At 39.6% G+C, this 24,240-nt stretch overlaps 1 protein-coding gene across 1 annotated transcript; it reads left to right on the forward strand.

Annotated features, from left to right (window-relative positions):
- The first annotated feature begins 1,115 nt into the window (after positions 1 to 1,115).
- Wdr82 (WD repeat domain 82) lies at positions 1,116 to 20,077 on the forward strand. Its single transcript, XM_072300830.1, has 2 exons — positions 1,116 to 2,362; positions 19,764 to 20,077. Exon 1 carries the CDS (start codon positions 1,366 to 1,368, stop codon positions 2,308 to 2,310), a length of 945 nt encoding a protein of 314 aa, XP_072156931.1. The 5' UTR covers positions 1,116 to 1,365; the 3' UTR covers positions 2,311 to 2,362; positions 19,764 to 20,077.
- The last annotated feature ends 4,163 nt before the right edge of the window (positions 20,078 to 24,240 follow it).

A 24,240-nucleotide genomic window follows, 5' to 3' on the forward strand; every position in this document is an offset into this window, starting at 1 on the left:
ATTTTTGTTGGACAGGTTTGATTCACCCTGAATTCTTAAATAGAGAGAAAAAAAATATTTTCTTGTAGTGTGAGTAGCGACAGTGAAGGCCTGATGGACTTTCGGAGTTTCAGATCTGTCGCTACTCTTAAGGTGCGTTGTTAAATTACTTTTGCTGCCCAACAAAAATGGCCGAATCTCAGCAGGATTGACGTCATCTCAACGATGACGTCAGCTCAACAGACGGGAGAAAATCGAGGTGTCGTTGTTAAATTCCCGTCGGATTCTGCGGATTTGGAGGTTAAGTTTTATTGAAATTTAATATTTTTAACATTTAAAAATCTTATTAACACCCACATTACTACGAAATTGACGCAATAAACGATTATAAGCAATTGCAAGTCCGTCTGGTGACGAACATGTGGCGAAGAAGTGCGAAAAAATGGCGGTTATGGATGTAAACAATAACATTACAACAATCCAGCAAACTCGGCAGCGGTCCACAGCAGCCGAGAACCTCGCTGAGCTGTTGGGCAGTTTGCTGAGCAGCCATCTTGGAAAACGGGTAAATCCACCAGAATTTACCAACGCTTTCGTTGAGCTCAACGCTCAGCGGGTAATTTTCGTTGGGCAGTTGTGGACTTTAACAACGCATCTTCCCTATACAGGTACTTAGAGTACCTATATTAAGAGAGAGTATGGCCCCTGGAGTTACCACCTCTGATTGGCTCAGCCATCTTAGGCTGAATGGAGCCTTTAGGACCCAAAAATGGCGGACGCCATGAAGTTAATGTAATGCAAAATGATTCAAAATGTAGTTGTCTTTGCTTATCGTAACGAGAACTTTACCCAAATGCACTATTGCGACTTTTTTACATATTTTTAAGGCTAATCGTGTGCAATTTTTGAGAAAAATGATCTTAGATGTAGTAAGGTTGGCAGCAAGTGCGGTTGGTGATAACCGTCAAAAGTTGGCAATGACCCCCCTCCCATCCTCAAAAACCAAAACAAAGCACCGCCATTTTTGGGTCCTAAGCCTCTCCATGGGACCCAGTACCCAGTGGCCATACTCTATCAATATAGGTACTCTACAGGTACTCTTAGGAGGAACCTTCTGTTGGTGAAGCCTATATAGACTAATCTGTGCCTATATAAATTCTGTTTCTGTGCAATGGTAATGGTCGTCCAATAATGTCTGCAGCAAGTAAACATCGTTACGCATCACGGCATCACGCGCCACGGTTCTTATGGATGGAAGTGTAGAGGTGCCTCCAAAATTTGAGATTTCGGCCGCTACAAGAAATCTAAAATCGCGGTGGAAGTGTTCTATCAATTTGCGTGACCAGTGCTTAAATTAGCAGTACATCATCATTCCAACTTCTCGCCATGAAGTTGGTGGATAATGTCGTCCGCAGCTTTAAGGTTGCGAAGGTATTCCGCGAAAATACGGATAAGATAAATAACATAGACTTTTCTGCCAGTGGAGATACTTTAATATCGTGCAGTGAAGATGATCAAATTGTTATTTATGACTGTGAAAAAGGAACCCAAATGCGAACGGTAAACAGCAAAAAGTATGGTGTGGATCTGATTCACTTCACCCATGCAAAGAACACAGCCATTCACAGCTCTACCAAAATCGACGATACAATTAGATATTTATCTCTTCATGATAACAAATACATTCGTTACTTCCCTGGTCACTCCAAGAAAGTGGTCACGATTTGTATATCACCAATAGAGGATTCATTTTTGTCTGGTTCTCTCGACAAAACGTTACGTTTGTGGGATCTGCGGTCTCCTAACTGTCACGGTTTAATGCATTTATCCGGTCGTCCTGTAGCAGCCTATGATCCTGAAGGACTCATCATTGCGGCTGGTGTTAATTCTGAGAGTATAAAACTGTATGATCTCCGATCCTTTGATAAAGGACCCTTCCTTACGTTTAAACTTAATCAAGAAAAAGAATGTGATTGGACGGGGCTGAAGTTTAGTCAAAATGGGAAAACCATTTTAATATCTACGAATGGCTCCATTATTAGGCTAATAGATGCATTTCAAGGTACACCCCTACAGACATTCACGGGTCATTTAAATAATAAAGGTATTCCAATCGAAGCATCATTCAGTCCCGATTCCCAGTTTATTTTCAGTGGGTCCACAGATGGTAGAATTCATGTATGGAATGCTAATACTGGTTACAAAGTGTGTGTGCTCAACGGCGATCATCCTGGCCCTGTACAGTGTGTTCAGTTTAGTCCTAAGTACATGATGTTGGCATCTGCTTGCACGAATATGGCATTTTGGCTTCCAACTGCAGATGAATCCTAAATCCGAATCTCTCATCACAAGTCTGCTGCAATTCTCTGGGAAGATATTCAAGGTACAACAATTCTTCTTTCACTCCTATTTTCATCATCAAAATTTCCTAGAGTATATACTTGTTTGGGCTTGTTTTAGATAACCATGGCCTCAAGGAATTCTGTATCCTACAAGTAGCACACAGCATCTAAGTATAGCAAAAAAGCCAAAAGCTGCGTTGTCGAAGTAAACTGTTTAGGACCATTGGGCAACGGAATTACCTGATTCCAAACGCTCGGCGTTGTTCGACTCCGTTTGGATTATCCAATGTCCTGGACTGTTTGCCAAATGGAAGGCAACAAGTCATCGGTCTCAGGAGGTAGTTAAGAGCGTTGAGCTAACCTCTAAATGTAATTGTGCACCCAAAGGGCTTTTTTTTTTATGCGGATCGCAGTGGATGGCGATGAACAGAGGTATTTTTTTATTCCGTTCCTCAGCGTGATCCAAGCGTTCCAGGTGGATCAGGGTGGAACGTTGGATCGCTCTTCCGAGGTGGGGCGAGCTCGCGATCCACTGTGATCCTAACGTAACGCGAGGAAGTTGCCGTCCCCAAAAAATAAAAAAAATAACAAATCGAACCAAATTCCAAGTTTGGATTTTTTTATCACTTGGAACATTTGGATTGCTCAGGATTCCGATCCAGTGCGTTCCACTGAGATCCACCCTGATCCGCGATAAAAAAAAGCCCTCAAAACACAACAGTTTTTGGTCAACAGAGACAACCAACAACGCGTTTCCCAACAGGTAAGTCAATTGTCTTGTGCTATCCGTTAGCGCTGAGCACCCAACGCAAATGGAAAGTTTACTTCGACAACGCACCTCTCTAGTTATCTGAAACAGGCCCTATTACAAAGGCTGACTCAGAAAATAATAATGGTTCAGCATTGGTTCATCTTTTGAGCAATCTGAAACAGACATGTAAATGCTGTCTGCAGCCGGCAAGTAAAATTCTTAGCTTGTAAGTAAGATCTTTGTCCAAATCATTTACAATGGGCATGTTGCAAGGTGTGGGGATTGGCCAATTGATAAATGATTCTAATGGCAAATTTAACAAGAAGACCGATACTAACAAAGCTTGAAATGACCTCTTAAACACTAAAAAAGCAGTTTTTGGAACTGCTGTATTAAAAAGGTCACTTTTATGCGGGGACAGACCTGGTACACTCGTTACATCACATCTCATGACAAACCTGGTCTTTTCATCTTTTACAATGTATTTTCCCTTAAGGAATTGGTAGCCACTTTCCAGAAGAAAATATCGAGTCAATCGATGATTTTTTTTCTAAATGGAATTCAGTAATGGATTCCTTGGATGTTTAAGTGATTGAAACCTCCATTAGATAATTAAGAACCGACGGGATAAACCCTATTTTTAAGGAAAATTGTAGTCAATGGGCCATTGTTCACATCTGTCAGTGATAACAGTAGTTAAGGTTTAATTTGCTATAGCCATTTTCATGAGTTCTTACTTCTTTGTCACTATTTGAAGGTGAGTCTTTTTTGTAAATCAATTGTTTAGTACCTCAGGATCATGTTAAAAGCCATAACGGTATACATTGTTTCATATTAATTTAGAACACACTCTGGCAGTCCAACGCTCAAACCTGGATGTTGCGAGCCAGTTGTTATTTCTTGATGTTCATCACTGCTAGTTAATTAAATGATTAATAAAAGAACGCTGGAACTAAGCGTTACCAGTTACTCAAAATGAGGAGGTCTCGAAGCTCATAGTATAGATGTTTTTTTTTTTTTTTTTTTTTTTTTTTTTTTTTTATTCAGTATTATATACAATTAAAACATACAATACAACAATGTGATCAGACTCATCGAGTCTTTTTACACTTAAATTTAACACTGTAAGTATACGCGAATAAGAAAGGCACTTTTGGTGGTCTATTGACACTAATAAAAAAGAAAAGACAAAATGTGAGAGACAGAAAATATGGTGGTTAAAATTGTTTGAAATATTAAAATTAAAATTATGAGTAAATATGAGTCGTGGAAAAGAAAACTAATCAGAATGAGAATGTTACTATACAAAGACAAGATTAGAAAAAATTAAAAGAAACAGAATTGAGAAGTTGGTAAAAAAGTGCTAAAAAACCTAACTATAAGAACTTGTACATAAATTAACTACTTTACTAGAAAATTTTTGTCTTTATCATTGGGATGTTCCCTTGCCGACATAGGTAGAGGGGAACAGAGCCCTGAAGTTGGTGGTGCTACTTAAATTTTGCGGAAGTCAGGTGTATAAAGCTCGTGTGGCTTCCTGCGCTTTAGTCGTCTGGTCTCCCCTGCCCAGTCCAGAAGCTTAATTGCCTCTGGATTGGGATGGGATTCCAGATGCTCTTCATACCTTCCGTACATACGGGAGATGAAAACGTCCAGACTTTCTAAGCCGAGTTCAGATCTGATATCATCGTTCCTCATATACCATGGAGCGTTCGCTATTTGTCTTAAAATTTTGTTCTGGACCGTTTCCATCTTCCGTAGGTTGGAATTGGCAGCGCAGGCCCACAGCTGACTGGCGTATGCCCAGATTGGTCTTATCATGGACTTGTATAGTAGGATTTTATTATTTAAACTGAGTTTAGATTTCTTTCCGATTAACCAATACATTTTAACAGTTTAAGTTCAATTTGCTTCTTTTTCCTAGAAACATGTTCAGCATAATTCAGTTTAGAGTCCATGATAAGACCAAGGTATCTGGCTGCTTGCGATTGGGGTATAGCTTGTCCATTTAGCACTATGGGAATATGGACAAATTTCCTAAGTGTGAAAACCACGTTTTCAGACTTGTTTGGATTTAACTTGGACCCGTCAGCATTCGTCCATTCCTCGATCTCATCCAGGCTGGTCTGCAGCATGTCCACAGTTTCCTCATAAGATGGGGCGCTCGCGAAAACCGAAGTATCATCCGCGAACACACCCAGCTCAGAGTTTCCTTGAGGTTTTGGAATATCTGCTGTGAACAAGCTATACAGAAGGGGTGATAGAACAGACCCTTGGGGAACGCCAGCTCTTATTGGTTTAAACTCGGAATATGCGTCCTCGAAACGCACCCTGAATTCTCTATCAGTTAGATATGAAGCTAAAAGCTTGGTGTGATTTCCAGGAAGCATCTTCGCGAGTTTCTCAACGAGACGCTGGTGGTTTACTCTATCGAAGATAGTATAGATGTGCAAAGGACGGTATGCTCCTGACACGCGAAGTTCTTCGACATTTTAATTGTACTTGGGGTCTCTAAAATAGACGTATACGGGTGATTTCACGATAATAGGCATAGTCGTGTCGCCGTGGGTTCTGAACGACATAGGGCAAAACGATTGAAAACCAAATTAATTAATCAATAGGAATGATGTCCCTGAACCTATCCATGCTAAAAAATATGATGAATTATTATTATATTTAATAATATGAGACTTTAAAGGCCGAAAATGTCCGGTCGGTTACGCGTCGCCAACCCCGATTTTGAAGCAAAAGAGCAATTTGCGGTAACATATCAGTACTGATCATGAACTCTTTGGCAATATTTGCTGAAAAGAGACTCTAGTGTTCAAGAAAATTGCCAGTTTGAACTGAAATGTTTATTATTGAGCGAGAAAAGTCATAAGAAAGAGATGTCGCCACATTTGGCAACAAATTTTTGCAGTTGTATTAAGTGCAGTGTTTATCTCGCCAGATGGAGTCAGGAGTTTCAAAACTGCCATCAAATTGTTCGCTGAAGTCTTCTTGACAAAACCATTACTGATAAGTCAGTTTTTTTTACAATGAAAACTTAAATTATTATGAAAACCAGTGATTTTTACGTGTGTAGCACTAATTCCTCACTACGCAAAAACCTCAATTTAATAGTATTAAACTAAAACGAAGTCTCCAAAGTCTAGAAAACTTTTAAGGCAGCATTAATTCCACCTCATAACTCAAGAATTGCCAAGTTTCATCTTTTGTATCATCTTTAATCTCACATTTTTGAGTGTCGGTTACGCTGTGTCTGTTACGTAACCGACACAATTTGGCAGGGCCGCCATGTTTGCGTGGACCTCCAGCAGTCCCGCGGGAAGCGCTGATACCTGATTCAATGGCTTGTTTATCAATCACTTTAACTTTGCACTGAATCAAAATAGAGCGTGCCAAAGCTGGAAAAAGGAAGTTTAATACCTTTAGAATGAGGTAATGAAATCCTGTTAAAATTGGTGCACTTTTATTTCTCAGGCATTTCATATTTTAACTATTCCTGTTATCGTGAAATCACCCATACAGGGTGGCCCAGACCTACCGTACCAGGCCTTTTTCGGTTAATTTGGGTCGTACGAGGTCCAGGATCGCGGGGATGATTAAGGAATCGAGCCCAATGAATCCGAATTTCATGGTCCCAGAGCCCCCGTGGCGGTCCTTGGGGGGGTATAAGGGGGGTCCGTACTTCAAAAGTCCGGGTTAATGTCAAAATTTTGAAATTATTTAATCGGAATCGGAACTTACGGAAATTTTTAGCTAAAATCGACACTGAGAAATCCATCATTGGCCCATCCGTGTCCAAAATACCGACCCCTAAAGGTGGGGGACAGAGCCCCCATTCCAAGAAATTCAAGTCCGTCAAATTGACGTGGAGACTTGGAAAAAATGTGTGTTCATGGGTAATCGATCCCAAGGAATCAAAATTTAAGGGTCCTGTTGTCCTCAGAGACTTTTATGATGGGGGACTCTGAACTTTCAAATTTAACCGGTGTCGAGGTTACCCCTGTGCCCCATCAGAAAAGTCTCTGGGGACATCGGGACCCTCAAATTTTGATTCCGTGGGGTCGATTACCCATGAATACACATTTTTTCCGAGTCTCCACGTCAATTTAACGAACTTGAATTTTTACTTTCTCGCTCCCCTTGGGTAGAGGAAGTATTGTCATCCTGCAAGGGGAGGAAAAAAAAAAGTGGAAATTTCATCATTTCTAGACGTTTTAAGGTTCCAGGAGTCAAAATAACCATACATGAAAAAATGTGTGTCCGTCCGTCAGGCGTCCCCCAAATCTGTGTACAGCGATATCCCAGAGCTTATCTGTTCGATTTCATTCATTTGCAGAGAAGACCATTTCTATGGTCTCTTTAGGTACGTCAAACGATTTTGGGGTACGCCAAAATTTGGGGGGGGGGGGAGGGGCCAGGGGCCATGGTCCATTCTTGGCAAAATCACACGGAAAGTTCATTTTAAAGGACTGTAAATTTTGAAAAATGCCTTTAATTCCTTAAAAGTGGGCATCAAGCACATCACCTGGGTCATCATTAATGTCAGTTCCTAAAAATATCTTCGGACTAAACTCAAAATTCAAGGGATACGAGGCCGAAAAGTAGGGCACTTTGCTCTGCGACATCACACAAACAGCTCATTTTCAAGGACTGTAAATTCCAAAAAAAAAAAATACCTTTAATTCTTTGAAAGTTGGCATTAAAGCACCACCTGGGTCATTAATTTACGTTCCTAAGAGATCTTTGGACTATACTAAAAATTGAAGGGTTACGCGTCATATAGCGAGGAGAGCACTTTGTTCACACAGAGAGCACTTTGATCAAACGGAGAGCTCACTTTCACGGACTGTAGATTTTGAAAGAATGCCTCAGATTCTTTGAAAGTTGGCACAGAAGCACCGCCAATCATTAATTAAAGTTCCTAAAGGATCTTTGGACTAATCTCATAATTGCAGAGGGGCCGATAAGAAACGCTCAATTCTCCGTTAAACTAGTCGGAACGCTCCTAGGTATTAGCAGCAAATGCTTTGAGTCAGGTGTAATCTACATAGGCTGTCCAAAAAGTACCGAGACTGGTTCTATAACTCCAAAACCAAGATAGCTAGAGGCTTGATCTTGGTCTCATTTGAAAGACCAACTCAATATCAATCGATTGAAACCAAAATCAAAACTTTCGGTCAAATACAGTGGATATCGGATATAACGACATCGGTTATAACGACATATCGGGCATAACGACGTAAACTGGTCGGTCCCGGCTGAAATCCCATTCATTCAATGTATTTATGTATCGGTTATAACGACATCGCCTATAACGACATATCGGTCATAGCGACGGAGTTTTCGCGTCCCAACAGATGTGGTCATCGGTTATAACAACCTGAGCGACAGCAACAGAGGCCGAATAGGAGAGGATCTCGTTTCCAGACGCCCTAGAAGCCATCGCAACTGTTCAAAAATTCCTAATTTTGAACCCAGAATGGAACGATTCCACTTTATCACACTTTACGCTCGGTCCATAGAGCGTTAAAAAAAGGGTACGCGAACACAATTGTGAAGCAAAAAAAAAATCACGGACTATTATTCAAATTAGAAGTTTTACACTTCTTCGGTATTGCGTATATGTAGTGCAAACGTAATGTAGTGTGTAGTGCATGTAATCTCAATATTATAAAATACCTTATTTTTACAAATTCAAACAAAGTGTTTTAATTAAAATTAGTCCTTAGAATAAGAAAATAAAAAAATAAATTAATTAAATAAATATTCAATTCAAATGAAATTAGATAAAGCTAATAAACAAAGGTGTTAGGTGCTGAAGAGATAATGAATCAGCAGCAAAATTCACCGGGCCCTGGAATCCCACATACAGCACAGCCTTGTTCTCAGTTCTTTAACATAGAGTACGTGCGTAAAAATTCCACTATCGGTTATAACGACTATCGGCTATAACAACCGAATATGGCTGGTCCCTTCAAGGTCGTTATATCCGATATCCACTGTATTTCAAAAGTTACAACACTGTTTGTAAAAAAAATATCTGGACCCCCTACCGCTTTTTATGACTATTTTCTCTTGCCGGGAACACTCTCCATATTAATAATGATTAGTGCACGGTTGTTTTGCAACTAATCATGGCAAAATCTAATTGATCTGGAAACACTGTCAAGCCGTCGTCGTCCGACTACGGGTATAAGGGTTCCAAATCCGCGGGGAAAGAATGAATCGTCGGGTAGCCACCCCCAAAAAACCTGGGAAATTTTCGGCAGTTGATGACAGTTCACAGTGCGTGCGTGGTCTACGTTGTAGATAGTGAGTGATTTTGTTTCTGTGTTCGAAATTTTTGATATCATCATGGAAAGAAATAAAGCAGTGGTATCAAAAATTTCGAACACAGAAACAAAATCACTCACTATCTGCAGCGTAGACCACGCACGCACTGTGAACTGTCATCAACTGCCGAAAATTTCCCGGGTTTTTTGGGGGTGGCCACCCGACGATTCATTCTTTCCCCGCGGATTTTGAACCCTTATACCTGTAGTCGGACGACGACGGCTTGACAGTGTTTCCAGATCAATTAGATTTTGCCATGATTAGTTGCAAAACAACCGTGCACTGATCATTAATAATATGGAGAGTGTTCCTGGCAAGAGAAAATAGTCATAAAAAACGGTAGGGGGTCCAGATATTTTTTTTACAAACAGTGTTGTAACTTTCGAAATATTTGACCAAAAGTTTTGATTTTGGTCTCAATCGATAGATATTGAGTTGGTCTTTCAAATGAAACCAAGATCAAGCCTCTAGCTATCTTGGTTTTGGAGTTATAGAACCAGTCTCGGTACTTTTTGGACAGCCTATGTAGGAATTCAAATGCATCATACGAGGGGCGTTCAATAAGTAAGTATCCCCCCTCTCTAAAATCAATAAAAATGGACCAATTTTAAAAAAACTTGGGCTCAAAATCTTTCTTAGGATATACTGAGTTCGACAAAACAAACCGCAACAAAATCGGACTATATGCGGCCGAACGCGAGCCGTTTGAACGCGCCGAGGCGCTCGACGCTCCCGCCGAATCCGCGGGGATTTGAAGTCCGCGACAGGAGAAGAGCTTCTCTGCCAAAGCCTCAGTCGTTCATCACTGACGAAAAATCAAATAAGTTTTTGTTGAATAAGGGACTTACCTCACTTCTCCACATAACCAGCAGCTCGATCCAAGCAGGTCTGATACTGAGACTAAGAGAACAGCTTTTGGATGCCACGCGCGTAGAAGTCTTTCAGCTGACCGGGGATGAAAGGTGGTCCGGTTTGCCATTTAGTATCGTATCTCAAATACGAACTCGGAGGAGTTAATTCTGAATCAGTGGAAGAGGTCAAACAAGCCGTCCACTTTTTCATCCCCGGTCAGCTGAAAGACTTCTACGCGCGTGGCATCCAAAAGCTGTTCTCTTAGTCTCAGTATCAGACCTGCTTGGATCGAGCTGCTGGTTATGTGGAGAAGTGAGGTAAGTCCCTTATTCAACAAAAACTTATTTGATTTTTCGTCAGTGATGAACGACTGAGGCTTTGGCAGAGAAGCTCTTCTCCTGTCGCGGACTTCAAATCCCCGCGGATTCGGCGGGAGCGTCGAGCGCCTCGACGCGTTCAAACGGCTCGCGTTCGGCCGCATATAGTCCGATTTTGTTGCGGTTTGTTTTGTTGAACTCAGTATATCCTAAGGAAGATTTTGAGCCCAAGTTTTTTTTTAAAATTGGTCCATTTTTATTGATTTTAGAGAGGGGGGATACTTACTTATTGAACGCCCCTCGTATTTTAACATCGAATAGTGACTCTATCCATTAAAGTAGGTTTTTGCCAGCTTTTTACCGTGCTTAAGGAAAGATTATAATATATAATCGTATCTAAAGTATGATGTCAATGAATCTAAAGGATCCTAATGAATCGTGGAAAAGCTAAGATTTTGAAGGATCGCCGTCTTTAATAGGAGGCATCACTAATCAATTATTTAATTGGAGATGCCTCATAATATCGACAAGTCGATTCCGAATATATGAAATCATCATATATCGCGATGAGATTTACAATAAAGTTTAGTGGTTTGAATAAAAATTCTATAACTATTATCCTGCGATCAAAATTTCAATCAAACATCATGATTTTGTGAAATTGACAGTATTTTTCCAAGTACTTCAGTAAACATGTCTATGCCGGCACGAAGCGCCACTACGCGGCGCTTGCGCCGCGCATAAATTGGCCGGAGGCCAATTTTTTTGAAAGGGAGCTCTGTCCCCCACCTTTAGGGGTCGGTATTTTGGACACGGATGGGTCGATTTTGGATTTCTTGGTGTCGATTTAAGCTAAAAATTTCCGTACGTTTTGATTCCGATGAAATAATTTCAAAATTTTGACATTAACTTTTGAAGCACGGACGACCCCCCTTTTACCCCCCAAGGACTGCCACGGGGGCTCTGGGACCATGAAATTCGGATTCCTTGGGGTCAATTCTCTACTCCTCCCCGCGATTCTGGACTTAGTACGACCCAAATTAACCGGAAAAAGGCCTGGTACGGTAGGTCTGGGCCACCCTGTATAGTAACTAATGTCAAAGCACTTAAATAAATGGTGCGCGGAGCGAGCCATATGTCGCTTGCCACGCGAATAACGTAGGGTCCATACGGCGCATCGCAACCCCTTAACCAGTCGTGACGGGTGCGCGAAGCGCGCCCAGAACAACTAGTTATGAACATAATTTGAAGGTTTTCATCTAAAAACTACAAAAAACCCCAAAAAACTTTCAGATTCTAAGGGGTAAAGAATCCGGCCAAAGTCTTAAACTTGTTGAACCAAATTTTCTTATTACTCCTAAAAGAAAATTAAAAATTATACTTTACTGAAAATCGAATGTGGGCCCCTTCATAAACGAGTGATACAACATTCACTGCATGTGTGTATGTGAGCCTTTTGTAGGAGCCCAAGCGGTTCGCTCTTTGCAACAAACGCTACATTCGTGAATGGAAAGTCCTTGAAGGAGCACATAACGTCCTCTTTCTTCATTTTACTTTTGCATTTTTTATTCAGAATCTTCGTAAAATCAAAAGAAAAGTATGGACTGATCTGAGCCTTATATGTGCTCTAAAACAATTTGAAATATATTTTATCGCACAAAGTCGAATATTTTATCTTTAAAATTTAGAGCTACGTAACTAATTAAATAATCATGACTCGTGCATTCGCAGAAAAGTTTTCTCAGAGACTCAGTAAATTCCCTTGCTGAGCTGCATGTATCTTCAAGTAGGCATTATACTTCTAAAAGGAATTAAAAAGTTATACTTCACTGTAGATCGAATAGAGACTCCTTCATTTATGAGTGATGCAACAGTCATGACGTGTAAGTATGTTTAGCCCTTGCAGGAGCCCCCTTGCTCACCTATTTGCAAAAAAAAAAAAAGTCGGTATGGATTGATCTGAGCCTTCTATGTGCTCCAAAACAATATGAAATATTTTATCGCACAAAGTCCAATATTTTTCGATTCAGGTCCTACAAATGCTTTTAAAAGAGCATGAGAAAAAATACTCAATTGGCTGGCTAAAGTCCAGTATTTTTCTTGAGAATTGTCTCCTCCTTCAATGAGTGATGCAACAATTGCGACATTTTTGTATGAAAAGCCCTTGCAGAAGCCTTTTTATTTGACTCAGCTAAATTTTGAAGAATCACTGACGTGTCCGCAAAAATGCTCTTACTGTAATCATTAGTATTTGTCCCCTCTGCATGCTGGAAGATTGCTTGCAGCGTATTTTTCGAGCGTATCATTCTTCCTTTGCTTTCTCCCAAAACTTATTTATCGTATAATAGTTTTAATCTCAACTTATGATGCTGCAGTTTCATATGCATGTAAATGGAAGCTATCATAACATTGTATTATATACCACTGCATAATGAACTGATCGTCACGAAAAGGACTCCAGATTACCTAGATATTTAAAATTGTTTTAAGAGAAAATTAATGAAGATTTAAAAAAACATAAATCATGGTTGAAAATAGCGTTTTTATTTTTTACACAGAGTAGAATAGGTAAGAGAGTTTTGACATGGATCCTCAGATATCTCTATGAAGCATTAATTTCAGTGACCCGTCTTTTTTACGCATTTTTGCGGACACGTCAGTGATTCTTCAAAATTTAGCTGAGTCAAATAAAAAGGCTTCTGCAAGGGCTTTTCATACAAAAATGTCGCAATTGTTGTATCACTCATTGAAGGAGGAGACAATTCTCAAGAATAATACTGGACTTTAGCCAGCCAATTGAGTATTTTTTCTCTTGCTCTTTTAAAAGCATTTGTAGGATCTGAATCGAAAAATATTGGACTTTGTGCGATAAAATATTTCATATTGTTTTGGAGCACATAGAAGGCTCAGATCAATCCATACCGACTTTTTTTTTTTTGCAAATAGGTGAGCAAGGGGGCTCCTGCAAGGGCTAAACATACTTACACGTCATGACTGTTGCATCACTCATAAATGAAGGAGTCTCTATTCGATCTACAGTGAAGTATAACTTTTTAATTCCTTTTAGAAGTATAATGCCTACTTGAAGATACATGCAGCTCAGCAAGGGAATTTACTGAGTCTCTGAGAAAACTTTTCTGCGAATGCACGAGTCATGATTATTTAATTAGTTACGTAGCTCTAAATTTTAAAGATAAAATATTCGACTTTGTGCGATAAAATATATTTCAAATTGTTTTAGAGCACATATAAGGCTCAGATCAGTCCATACTTTTCTTTTGATTTTACGAAGATTCTGAATAAAAAATGCAAAAGTAAAATGAAGAAAGAGGACGTTATGTGCTCCTTCAAGGACTTTCCATTCACGAATGTAGCGTTTGTTGCAAAGAGCGAACCGCTTGGGCTCCTACAAAAGGCTCACATACACACATGCAGTGAATGTTGTATCACTCGTTTATGAAGGGGCCCACATTCGATTTTCAGTAAAGTATAATTTTTAATTTTCTTTTAGGAGTAATAAGAAAATTTGGTTCAACAAGTTTAAGACTTTGGCCGGATTCTTTACCCTTTAGAATCTGAAAGTTTTTTGGGGTTTTTTGTAGTTTTTATATCAGGTCTTTTTTGGAATGATGTGAAGCTACTTAATGAAACATTTGGCTGGAGACAGAGAAATTGAGAATAATATTTTCGATGAGCAGAACTGGAACTCCTTGTTTGATCAACCAAACATTAATAGGGGGTGATTCAGTTTGCAATCAATAAAAGTTACCTGATGTTTTGGTGAGTTTAAACTTCTCTCATCGAAATAGGGTACATGTTTTAAAAACTGATGGATTAGCAATTAATTGTCATAGTGTAGGCTACTCAGAATGAACTTCTTTTGCCGCATAAATTATTCCTTACTCATAAAGTTTCAACATGAATTCTGCAATTTTTACTGCGTTTAACTCAACTGTTGGACATACTTACATTCAGTCACTAACATTTTAAATTAAATAACAGTGAGACCATTAAGTGGAAAGTCCATTCAAAGAGTTAAAATTATTTTTTTTTCTTTGGGCTCACTCATTATACAAAGTATTTCCTGTAAGAGGTATTAAATTTATCAATAAAAGTGTGCGTCAAGCGAAGGTCCATCGGCCGCAAAAGTATTTTTTCTTTTAACAGAGTATAACGTCTAGGAATGTGACTTGAAACATGAAGATAAGAAAATTGTACATATACCTATTATGCACTCCGTTGAACTTGAGCGATTCAGGTAATAATCGACTGAATTTCAACCTCAAGTTACAATGGCCTCAAGTTCAAGAATTCAATCCTAGTAATTTTGTTGTCTACCGTCAGACTAAGAACACCACCCCCAAACTCTTCATCAGAGCATGTTCCGCAGTTGGTACCTAGGCGCAAACTTTTTGATCATAAACGCTACCGATTGGTCTAATCTTTTTTGGCTTTGATTCACCCGATTACATTTATTCCACTAAGAACTAGGTAGGCACGCGAACCATACATAGACCCAACGCTCAATTAATTTCAGAGTGCACTGTTTCACTGGAGTAATTATGCCAGAAACTCACTAGGTGAAGATGGAATACTTCTGTGACACAACAACCAACAACACTACAATATTTTTACATCAAGAGTGGCGGTAGCCACCCCTGGTCGAGGAAAATGACGACCTACTAAGGGCTATTTTTTATCCGTGGAACACATGGATCGCGATGATAGTGGTTCAGGCTGGTTCAACCAGCCTGAACCAACCTCAACCTACCTCGGAAGAGTGGTTCAAGCGTTCCACTGGAACACATGGAACGCACTGGATCGCGCCAGTGGAACGCGATAAAAAAGTGATGCGTTCCATTGTGGTCCACTGTGGTTTGGATAAAAAAAAAGCCCTCTAAAGTCCCTAGAGCAAAGGGGTGGCCGACACTCTTAGTCACCCCTAACTCCTTTAATCTGAAAATTGATTCGAATTAGAATGGAATTCAGCGCAAACGGCGGCACGGATTCCAACAATCTTGGTGTCTATGGACACAGCTAAGTTAGCCGGATGGCATTTAAGGGTTTATTATCTAACAGTTGGTAGCTGCACCACCAGTGTAAGTCCATAACATAATCTCACTATTTGATGTGTTTACATCAAGTTTTCATATGTTAAAATAGAGAAGGAATGGGCGCTACGTACTTACTCGGCCCAGCGATTTGTGCAGCAATATAAATTCTTGATTTTATAGTAATCATCAAGCTGAGAAAATAGAACGAGTACATACCTTTCATGAAAGACTTTGTTACACATTGACTGGCCACATGGTGTTTCTAACAACTTCTGACGCAAAATCAAAGAGACTCGAAGAAAACCAAATTTGAGCTAATACTCATCGTCAAAGATCTCTGATTTAGGGACATAAAGTTGACTTAGTGATTGAATTATACCTCGCATCCTCGTAAATCCCCATGATGTCTTCGATGTAAACAAGCAATGGAAAGAGGCGAAAGCTTTCCAAGATTAGTCATGAAGAACACAAACTCTTAATGTCAATAACATACACTTACGAAAAGCACAAGCACTCCAGAGCACGTAGGTTGAAAGCAAAATTTAAAGCGAATAAATTTTGGTCAGAGCATAGTGACCGTGTCGCATGTAGTGTGATGGGCGAAGGCTCATATTACAGTAATTTTTAGATCTTTTCTTGAGACTGCTAGGTCCACCGAAAACAACTACATCTCTTCAAGATATGGAAACTAGCATTCGTGACTTGAGGAAAACAATAATGTAATTAAAAACTGAGAGTAATGGGCTCTCCCTTTGATCCATTGATCCATTGGTGTGCATGGTAGGGAAATATTTGGATGCTGTTAGTCACGAGAATGCAAACTGTGGTGTAAATCCTGCTTCCTTTTGATAGTTTTGCACAACTTTGGTGTCCTTTTATTTATCGACGTAATTTACCTGAATTACATTTATTGATGCTTGGGTCAGACAGATGCACGGACTGATAACCTCACTTCTGAACAAAGACATCACTTGAACATTTTTCATTTTAAGAGAAACTAATGAAATAGTGTGTCGGGCTCTGGCAGAAGACGTGCGACGTAATAATATAAGTGTGTAAAAATATTTGTTAGCTTCTACAGAGAATTGAACTCTTATATTATAATTAAATCATAGATCTGTGCTCAACCAGTTAGAGTTGGAAGTTGGTAACGAGGCAGGGAAATTTCGTTTCCGAAACACGGGCTAGACTGGCTGAACAGAACGGAATCGACCAATAGCGGCAATGGCATTGAACCACTACCGGATTTTTTCTAAAATTCAAAACATTGTAGCTAAAATTTTGAAAGTTATTTGCCGATGCTGAATTATCCGAGCATTGAAACCCTATTAAATGTGGTAGAAATGAAATCCTCATATCTTCAAGCATGATCCTTTGTAGGTTTCATTAGAATCTGTGGCCGCGTAAGCAAGAAATCTGTTGTGAAAGGTGATCATGTCGGTTTCCCGCTACTAAACGGCCCATGTTACAAAAAATATTTGTCATTTTGGGCCTTTAAGTGCTTATAACTTTTTGAAAACTCAATGGATCTTGATGAAACGTTCCCACCTTGTAGGCCCAATTTAGGTGCGTCAGTAGACACCAAGATCGTTGGAATCCGTGCCGTCGTTTGGGCTGCAGTCGATCTAGAGTCGAATCAATTTTCAGAATAAGGGAGTTACGTGTGTCTATGGTTGGCTGCCACCTTTTTTGTTTGGAGGCTTTCCAGTGTTGTCGAGTTTAGACTTTGTCCGGAGGTGGCTACCGCCACCCATGATACTATAAGCACCGAGGCCTCCTTTTGCATATCTGGTAACGCTTAGTTCTTGCGATTATCTCTAGATAAGCGCGCTCTATTCAGATTTTGAAAATATGACCCAGGTTCTATTAAATTCCATAGTACAGTTGCGAATCCTCCCATTTGAACAATGTAAGTTTTTAGTTTTTGTCTTAGTTCTTTTGAGCGTTCTACTGGGCCAATTTCCATGATTTTGCGGCTATTGACAGGTGGTGGTCCCTAGATGAGCCCGCTGTATCTAGAATTTGAAAATAGGATCAAGGTTTTTTTTTATACAGGGTGATCCAAAAGTCCCTTCCACCCCCTCTAACATTTTCCCTACTTGAGGTAAAGATTTCCAAGTCGGGGGATGTTCCTAGGTCTACGAGAGCTACTTTTTGGCTCCCCAAAATTTTTCAGGGGGGCCCCCTGGGGGGGGGGAGGTAACGGACCCTAACTTTTAATTTTCAAATAGCCCTTTGTGATAACTCGCTCGAAAGAGCATAAAAAAGAAAACCTTTCGCGCAAACCCGAAGTCAATATCTCAAACCGTTTCAAAATGGCGGCCGGTTAAGTTTCAACATGGCCGAAAATTCACACGGGTTATTTGTCGATGGATTTTCGCGAAAATCGGTATTTTGAGGTATTTTGACACGAGAAAAACGAATTTGACGTTAGATTATCGTATAAACCGAAATTTCCAAAATGGCCGCCGGTGAAAATTCAAAATGGCCGAAAATTTGTTTTTTCTAGAAATCTAAGTTCAAATATGTTAATCTTATGCCAAAATACCGCAACATTCCAAGTTTTAGGAAAAGCCATCAGCAAAAAACCGAGGTGGCAATTTTCGGCCATTTTGAACCTCAGCCAGCGGTCAATTTGGAAATTTCGGTTTTTTTTAAAATCTAACGTCAAATTTGTTTTTCTCGTGTCAAAATACCCCCACTCACTGATTTTCGCGCCAATCCATCGAGAAATAATTGGTGTGATTTTTCGGTCATTTTGATCTTTAACCGGCCGCCATTTTGAGACGGTTTGAGATATTGACTTCGGGTTTGCGCGAAAAGTTTTCTTTTTTTATGCTCTTTCGAACGAGCTATCACAAGGGGGCTCTTCCCATTTGAAAATTAAAAGTTGGGGGCCGTTGCCACCCCAAGGGGGGCTCCCCTGAAAATTTTAGGGGGGTCAAAAAGTAGCTCCCTTTGACCTAGGATTATCCCCCAAGTATCAAATCTTCACCTCAATTAGGTAAAATGTTACAGGGGGTGGAAGGGACATTTGGATCACCCTGTATAAGAGTAGACCAGAGAGCTTAGAAAGGGGAGCAAAATTTGAAATTCCCGCCAATGAAAAATGGCGAAAAGTTCAAATTTAGCGGGAAATGTTAAATCTTGGTCTGTTAGTAGGGTAAGTGAATGGAAGGTATGCTCCTTTTCTACAGACTATACCCAAAAGCGACGATATGATCCGTTCCGTTTCGTTTCAGTCTTGGCGTTAAGTTTGAAATAAAAGCCAATTCCCTCATTCGATTCATATTGGTCCAATTGCTCTCGGCCAGAGGGAGAATGGACAAATGAGAGTCGGGTATGAAAATCTTTTCATTTTTTTGGTCATTCTTTTTTAGACGCGGGCTTATGAGAGCGCAAAGCGCCCACGGGGGGTTGGGCCGTGTAGCCCTAGATTCTGAAAATCTATCAATTCCACTATTCTTAAGTGACATCCCTTAGATGCCCTGAATAAACGCACAACATGCAGCTAATGGGATGAAATTATTATGTTATTCCATCAAGCACACATTGCAATTATTCAGCCTTTTGAATGCGTATTATTCGGTGGACGTGTCAAGTGCGTCGTATGACGCGTGCCATTTGCACATGCTCTTTTAGTACCTAAGCACTAAACTTGTAAACACTTATTATGGCTTAAAACCAGTGGGAAAATGTTTAACAAGCCAACAACAGAAAAAAGAAAAAAAAAAGGTTACCAATTTGGAGATCAGTCGGACATTTTGTGAAAATCTGGCGTATGCGTGTGGAAAAAATTGGAAAATTCTTCAGTTCAAGCTTTATGCTTAACCTTGATTTCAAACCGGAGTTGAACAAACCAGGGTTCAGCGAGACTGAAGCTATTGAATGGGCAGTACCTATAATCTTGTTTCGAGTGTTGCCTGTACCTAGATATTATCCTAAGCCCTGTAACTAGGAAATAGCTGTACAACAATACAATACAACATAGAATTTCTTGCCAGAAAGTAAGGAAAACTAATGAAAATGTTGTTTTCTGTACGTCTGCCCTATTCCTCCTATTTTTGTGTCATGGTAAAATTTTATTATTGTGTGTAATCCCTTTCATTTCATTTCCTTGTTTCAGAAACGCTTCATGCCTTCAGATGTATAGGACTTGCTGCAAATCTTATCTCAAATTGTTTCTATTCTGAACTATGTGATTTTCAACTTGTATATCAAGTGTTAGCTCTATCGAACGTCCTCACAAGGTCCTCAGTGTTTTTAGTGAGTAATCAATATTTTTTTAAATAATTGCTGATATTTTTAAATGTTCCTCTCTTATAGACTTAGTGTTTTCCTGTTATTTGTCTTGTCTTTTAATAGACCTCAAACTGTGTACATTTCTGTTTTTACCTCCTCCTTAGAATAAATTCAAAGTATCTTTCTCTCTCAAATCAATCAATAGCGTATGTCATTTGAAACTCACAAGGATAGGTTTAAAAATCGACGTATTAGTGGAAATAAATTCCGAATAATTATTTCGGAGGCTCATCCAGCATTTCCTCTGATGCATTCTGAATGAATTGTAATGGGGGGGGGGGGGGTGAAAAGATCTAACGCACTTAGTCAAATGGTAGAACTGATCAGTATAATCGACAATGACACGATAAACCCTGGATACACTTGGCTAAGGTGATCTCGCACTATTCGCTGCGGCAGCGACGCTGCCTTGATGATACGACCCCGCGCCGCGGACCTCTCAGAGTATATATCTCGGTAGCATCCGGAGGAGCAATGACGTCAGAGATGTCATTGCGATGACCAATGCTCCAAGGTAGATACTCTGAGACCGCCAAAATGCCCGCGCCTGAGCTTGCGCACCGAAAGTAACGGCCCTCAAGGCAATGAGGGCATCTTGAAAATGCGAACATAGAACCGTAGGTGATATGGCACGCCTTTCTCTTGCGCTCGACTCTTGCGCAGCAATGCTGCAGCGTTTAAGTCGTAAAATAAAAAGAAGATTTAAAAAATTGAATAAAAGCGGGCTAGCGTAAAAAAAAAACTTGCTAAAATGTGATGTCGATTGAGGAATAAAAAAGAATAAATAAAGCGGTTACATTTTCTGCCGGAACCCGATCAGAGCTGTGGCTTGAAGAACTTCATGGCTCTTCTGTTCATTTAACAATATCTCAAAAGAACCGTGAGGCCCCTAAGCCCCAGCCCTAACCTGATTCTTCTCGGTACTCGTTAAAAAAAAATCGAGCTAAAACAACATGTAAATAAATGCGCTCTTTTTTCAGCACCGGATTTTTTCCTTAACTTAACTAAATCCAACAAAATGCCGAGAAGAGTTTTCCGTGACCATCCGTCCAACGCATTCATGCTGATTCAGAAATCACCTCGTAGTCATGCTATTGCCCAATGTTGTTGTTTTTGTACACCATCAACATGGACTGTCATCCAAGCTTCAGCGCCGCCTCGCGGTACAGTGAGGACGCGTGGTTGCCCAATCTTTAGGTTGTCTACCGATGACCTCTTGGGAAAGATGTTAGGTTCCGCCAGTTACGTTGCAGAAGGTTCAAAGATGGCGCTCGCCCCGGTTGCGGTTGCAGTGCGTCCCCTAGGATGTCCAATAGGGTGGCCCAATTATACACAGTAAAATTTATTTTGCAAATTTTTTTGGTCTTACCCCTTAGAACTGATCCATTTGATCAAAAAACACTCTCTGCCAAGTTTCAGCCAAATTGGATAATATTAACCTGTGCCGACAGAGCCATCTTTTTTACATTGAAAAACAATTTTTCTCAGAAAAATCCATTTCCCGGAAAATATGTAATTTCTAGAAAAAATCTGAGGTCGTATTCGGCTTTAGCAGGAAAGCTTAAGTGGGTTTAGGTGTATCTGACACGTCAAAAAATATTTTTTACCCCTCGTTGTAGCGGTGGAACAACTGAAACATCCAGGAAACGATAAAAAGGGTAAAATTACAGTGATAAAATCTCAAATAATTACATAACTCTGCACCCGAAAACAAAGCTCAACAAAGGGTAGATGTGCCCCATGTAATTTTTTACGCTGAGTCCGAAAATGCTATTCATTTTTCTCTATTCCATCAAAATTTTCCGGAAAATAGCTTTTTTTGTATGAAAAGATGGTTTTCCGAAGAAACCTCAATTTTCAGGAAATAAACCTCAACATGTGATGGATGTTTCTTTTGTGTTTTTTAACGCTGAGTCCGAAAATGATGACAAAGTTGCTCCATTTTTTAGGATTATCCGGAAAATCGATTTTCTCGTAAAAGTAGGGGTTTCCGGAGAAAACACAATTTTTAGGAAATTAACGATCGACTTGTGATTCATGTTTTTGATTTGTTTTTTAACGTTGAATTCGAAAATTATAACCTTTTCTCTCTATTCCATTAGGAGTTTCTGAGGGACTAAATTTTTCCCGTAGTAAAAAGGATTTTCTAGGAAAAACTGGGTACCCTGGAAAACTTCAACATTACGTTGGCAAGTCCCCAAACGGGAAAAGTTCAAAAAAACGAAAGGAGGAGTGTCGTTTTGGGCCTTTTCCGGCCCCACCTGGATTTTGTTGAATGTTTCATATTTTCAAAGTACTAGTCCTAGGTAGACTTTATGCCAAATATTTTACCGAACGGAGCCCATGCAAAGGTGCAACAACGCCTCAAACCCAGAACCTCGGCATCGAAAAATAGTTATTTTCGTCGACTTTTTCGACTGTTATCACTCTTTCAGCAGATGATTCCTATGTATTTTTTTGCGTACTTTCCGTTTCTGGCCTTTTTAAAGGCCTTCGATAAATTTTCAGGGGCCTTATGGCCCATTGTTGCCATTTTGGCCCATTTTTAGGGGTTTTTTTCAATTTTACACACGCAGAAATCAATTCAAACTTAGAATCGTGTACGTTTTTGAAAAGAACGCAAAAAAATGAATAAAAAAGGTTCAGTGAAACTTTTTCCTGCGTCGCCAAATTTTCGAGAAAAATCGTCCCAAAGAGCCAAAAATGGCAAAAATTCGATAAATTGCCACGCTTAAGGTTCAAGAAAGTGGAGTACAACTTTTATATTGACGTACGTAGCAGCTCTTACCTATACATACCACATACCTACCAAAAAATTGTAGTTGTACCTTGATTCCCACGATGTGAAAATTGACCGGGATGTCGATTTTAGCGGCCTTCCTTCTTTTGAAAGTAGCTCTTTAGAATGTTTCAACGTGATGATTAATCCAATTTTTGGCATTTTTGGCGCTTTGGGACGATTTTTCTCGAAAACTTAGCAACGTAGGGAAAAGTTACAAATCACATTTTATGTATTTGTTAACGTTCTTTCCGAAAATGTACACGGTTTTTAGATTAAATTAAGTTTCACACATGTAAACTTGAAAAAATCCCTAAAAATTGGTGAAAATTGGCAACAATAGACCGTTACGCCTTTTAAAATTCACAGGAAGCCATTTTTATGGCCAGATACGAAAAGTACGTAGAAAAATACATTTAGTACACACCCATAGAGATGACAAAGGTCGAGAAACATTCTAAAGAGCTACCTTCAAGTAAAGAAAGGCCGCTAAAATCGACATCCCGGTCAATTTTCACATCGTGGGAATCAAGGTACAACTACAATTTTTTGATAGGTATGTGGTATGTATAGGTAAGAGCTGCTACGTACGTCAATATAAAAGCTGTACTCCACTTTCTTGAACCTTAAGCGTGGCAATTTATCGAATTTTTGCCATTTTTGGCTCTTTGGGACGATTTTTCTCGAAAATTTGGCGACGTAGGAAAAAGTTTCACTGAACCTTTTTTATTCATTTTTTTGCGTTCTTTTCAAAAACGTACACGATTCTAAGTTTGAATTGATTTCTGCGTGTGTAAAATTGAAAAAACCCCTAAAAATGGGCCAAAATGGCAACAATGGGCCATAAGGCCCCTGAAAATTTATCGAAGGCCTTTAAAAAGGCCAGAAACGGAAAGTTCGCAAAAAAATACATAGGAATCATCTGCTGAAAGAGTGATAACAGTCGAAAAAGTCGACGAAAATAACTATTTTTCGATGCCGAGGTTCTGGGTTTGAGGCGTTGTTGCACCTTTGCATGGGCTCCGTTCGGTAAAATATTTGGCATAAAGTCTACCTAGGACTAGTACTTTGAAAATATGAAACATTCAGCAAAATCCAGGTGGGGACGGAAAAGGCCCAAAACGACACTCCTCCTTTAAAGTGATTAAATTTGACCTTTTAAATTTCGTTTTTTTATTAACTTTTCCCGTTTGGGGACTTGCCAACGTAATGTTGAACTGACTTTGACCCTACTGAGATAATGTGGAGGCAAATCTTAGTGAAATTGGCTTATTTCGCGGGAAAATTGAATGACCTTTGAATTGACGTATTTGGGGGTCCGAACTCCCCCTTAAAATTAGTTCGAAGTGATTTCTGCAATTTTTACTTGAAAGCGAGCACAATTTGGTAAATTTTCCCGTTTCATTTCTTCCTTTACGATAATTTGAACCGGAGTTATGATTTCATGAAAAGAGGTCAAATTTGACCTTTGACCTATCATAACTCGGTCAAAAATTAAGATATTGATCTGCGGTTTGCGCCA

Source organism: Bemisia tabaci, chromosome 1 (genome assembly GCF_918797505.1).
Source record: "Bemisia tabaci chromosome 1, PGI_BMITA_v3".
Classification (NCBI taxonomy): domain Eukaryota; kingdom Metazoa; phylum Arthropoda; class Insecta; order Hemiptera; family Aleyrodidae; genus Bemisia; species Bemisia tabaci.

Excerpts from the sequence above, each read along its gene's own strand:
- Wdr82 (XM_072300830.1), top strand. The coding sequence starts at position 1,366 with ATGAAGTTGGTGGATAATGTCGTCCGCAGCTTTAAGGTTGCGAAGGTA.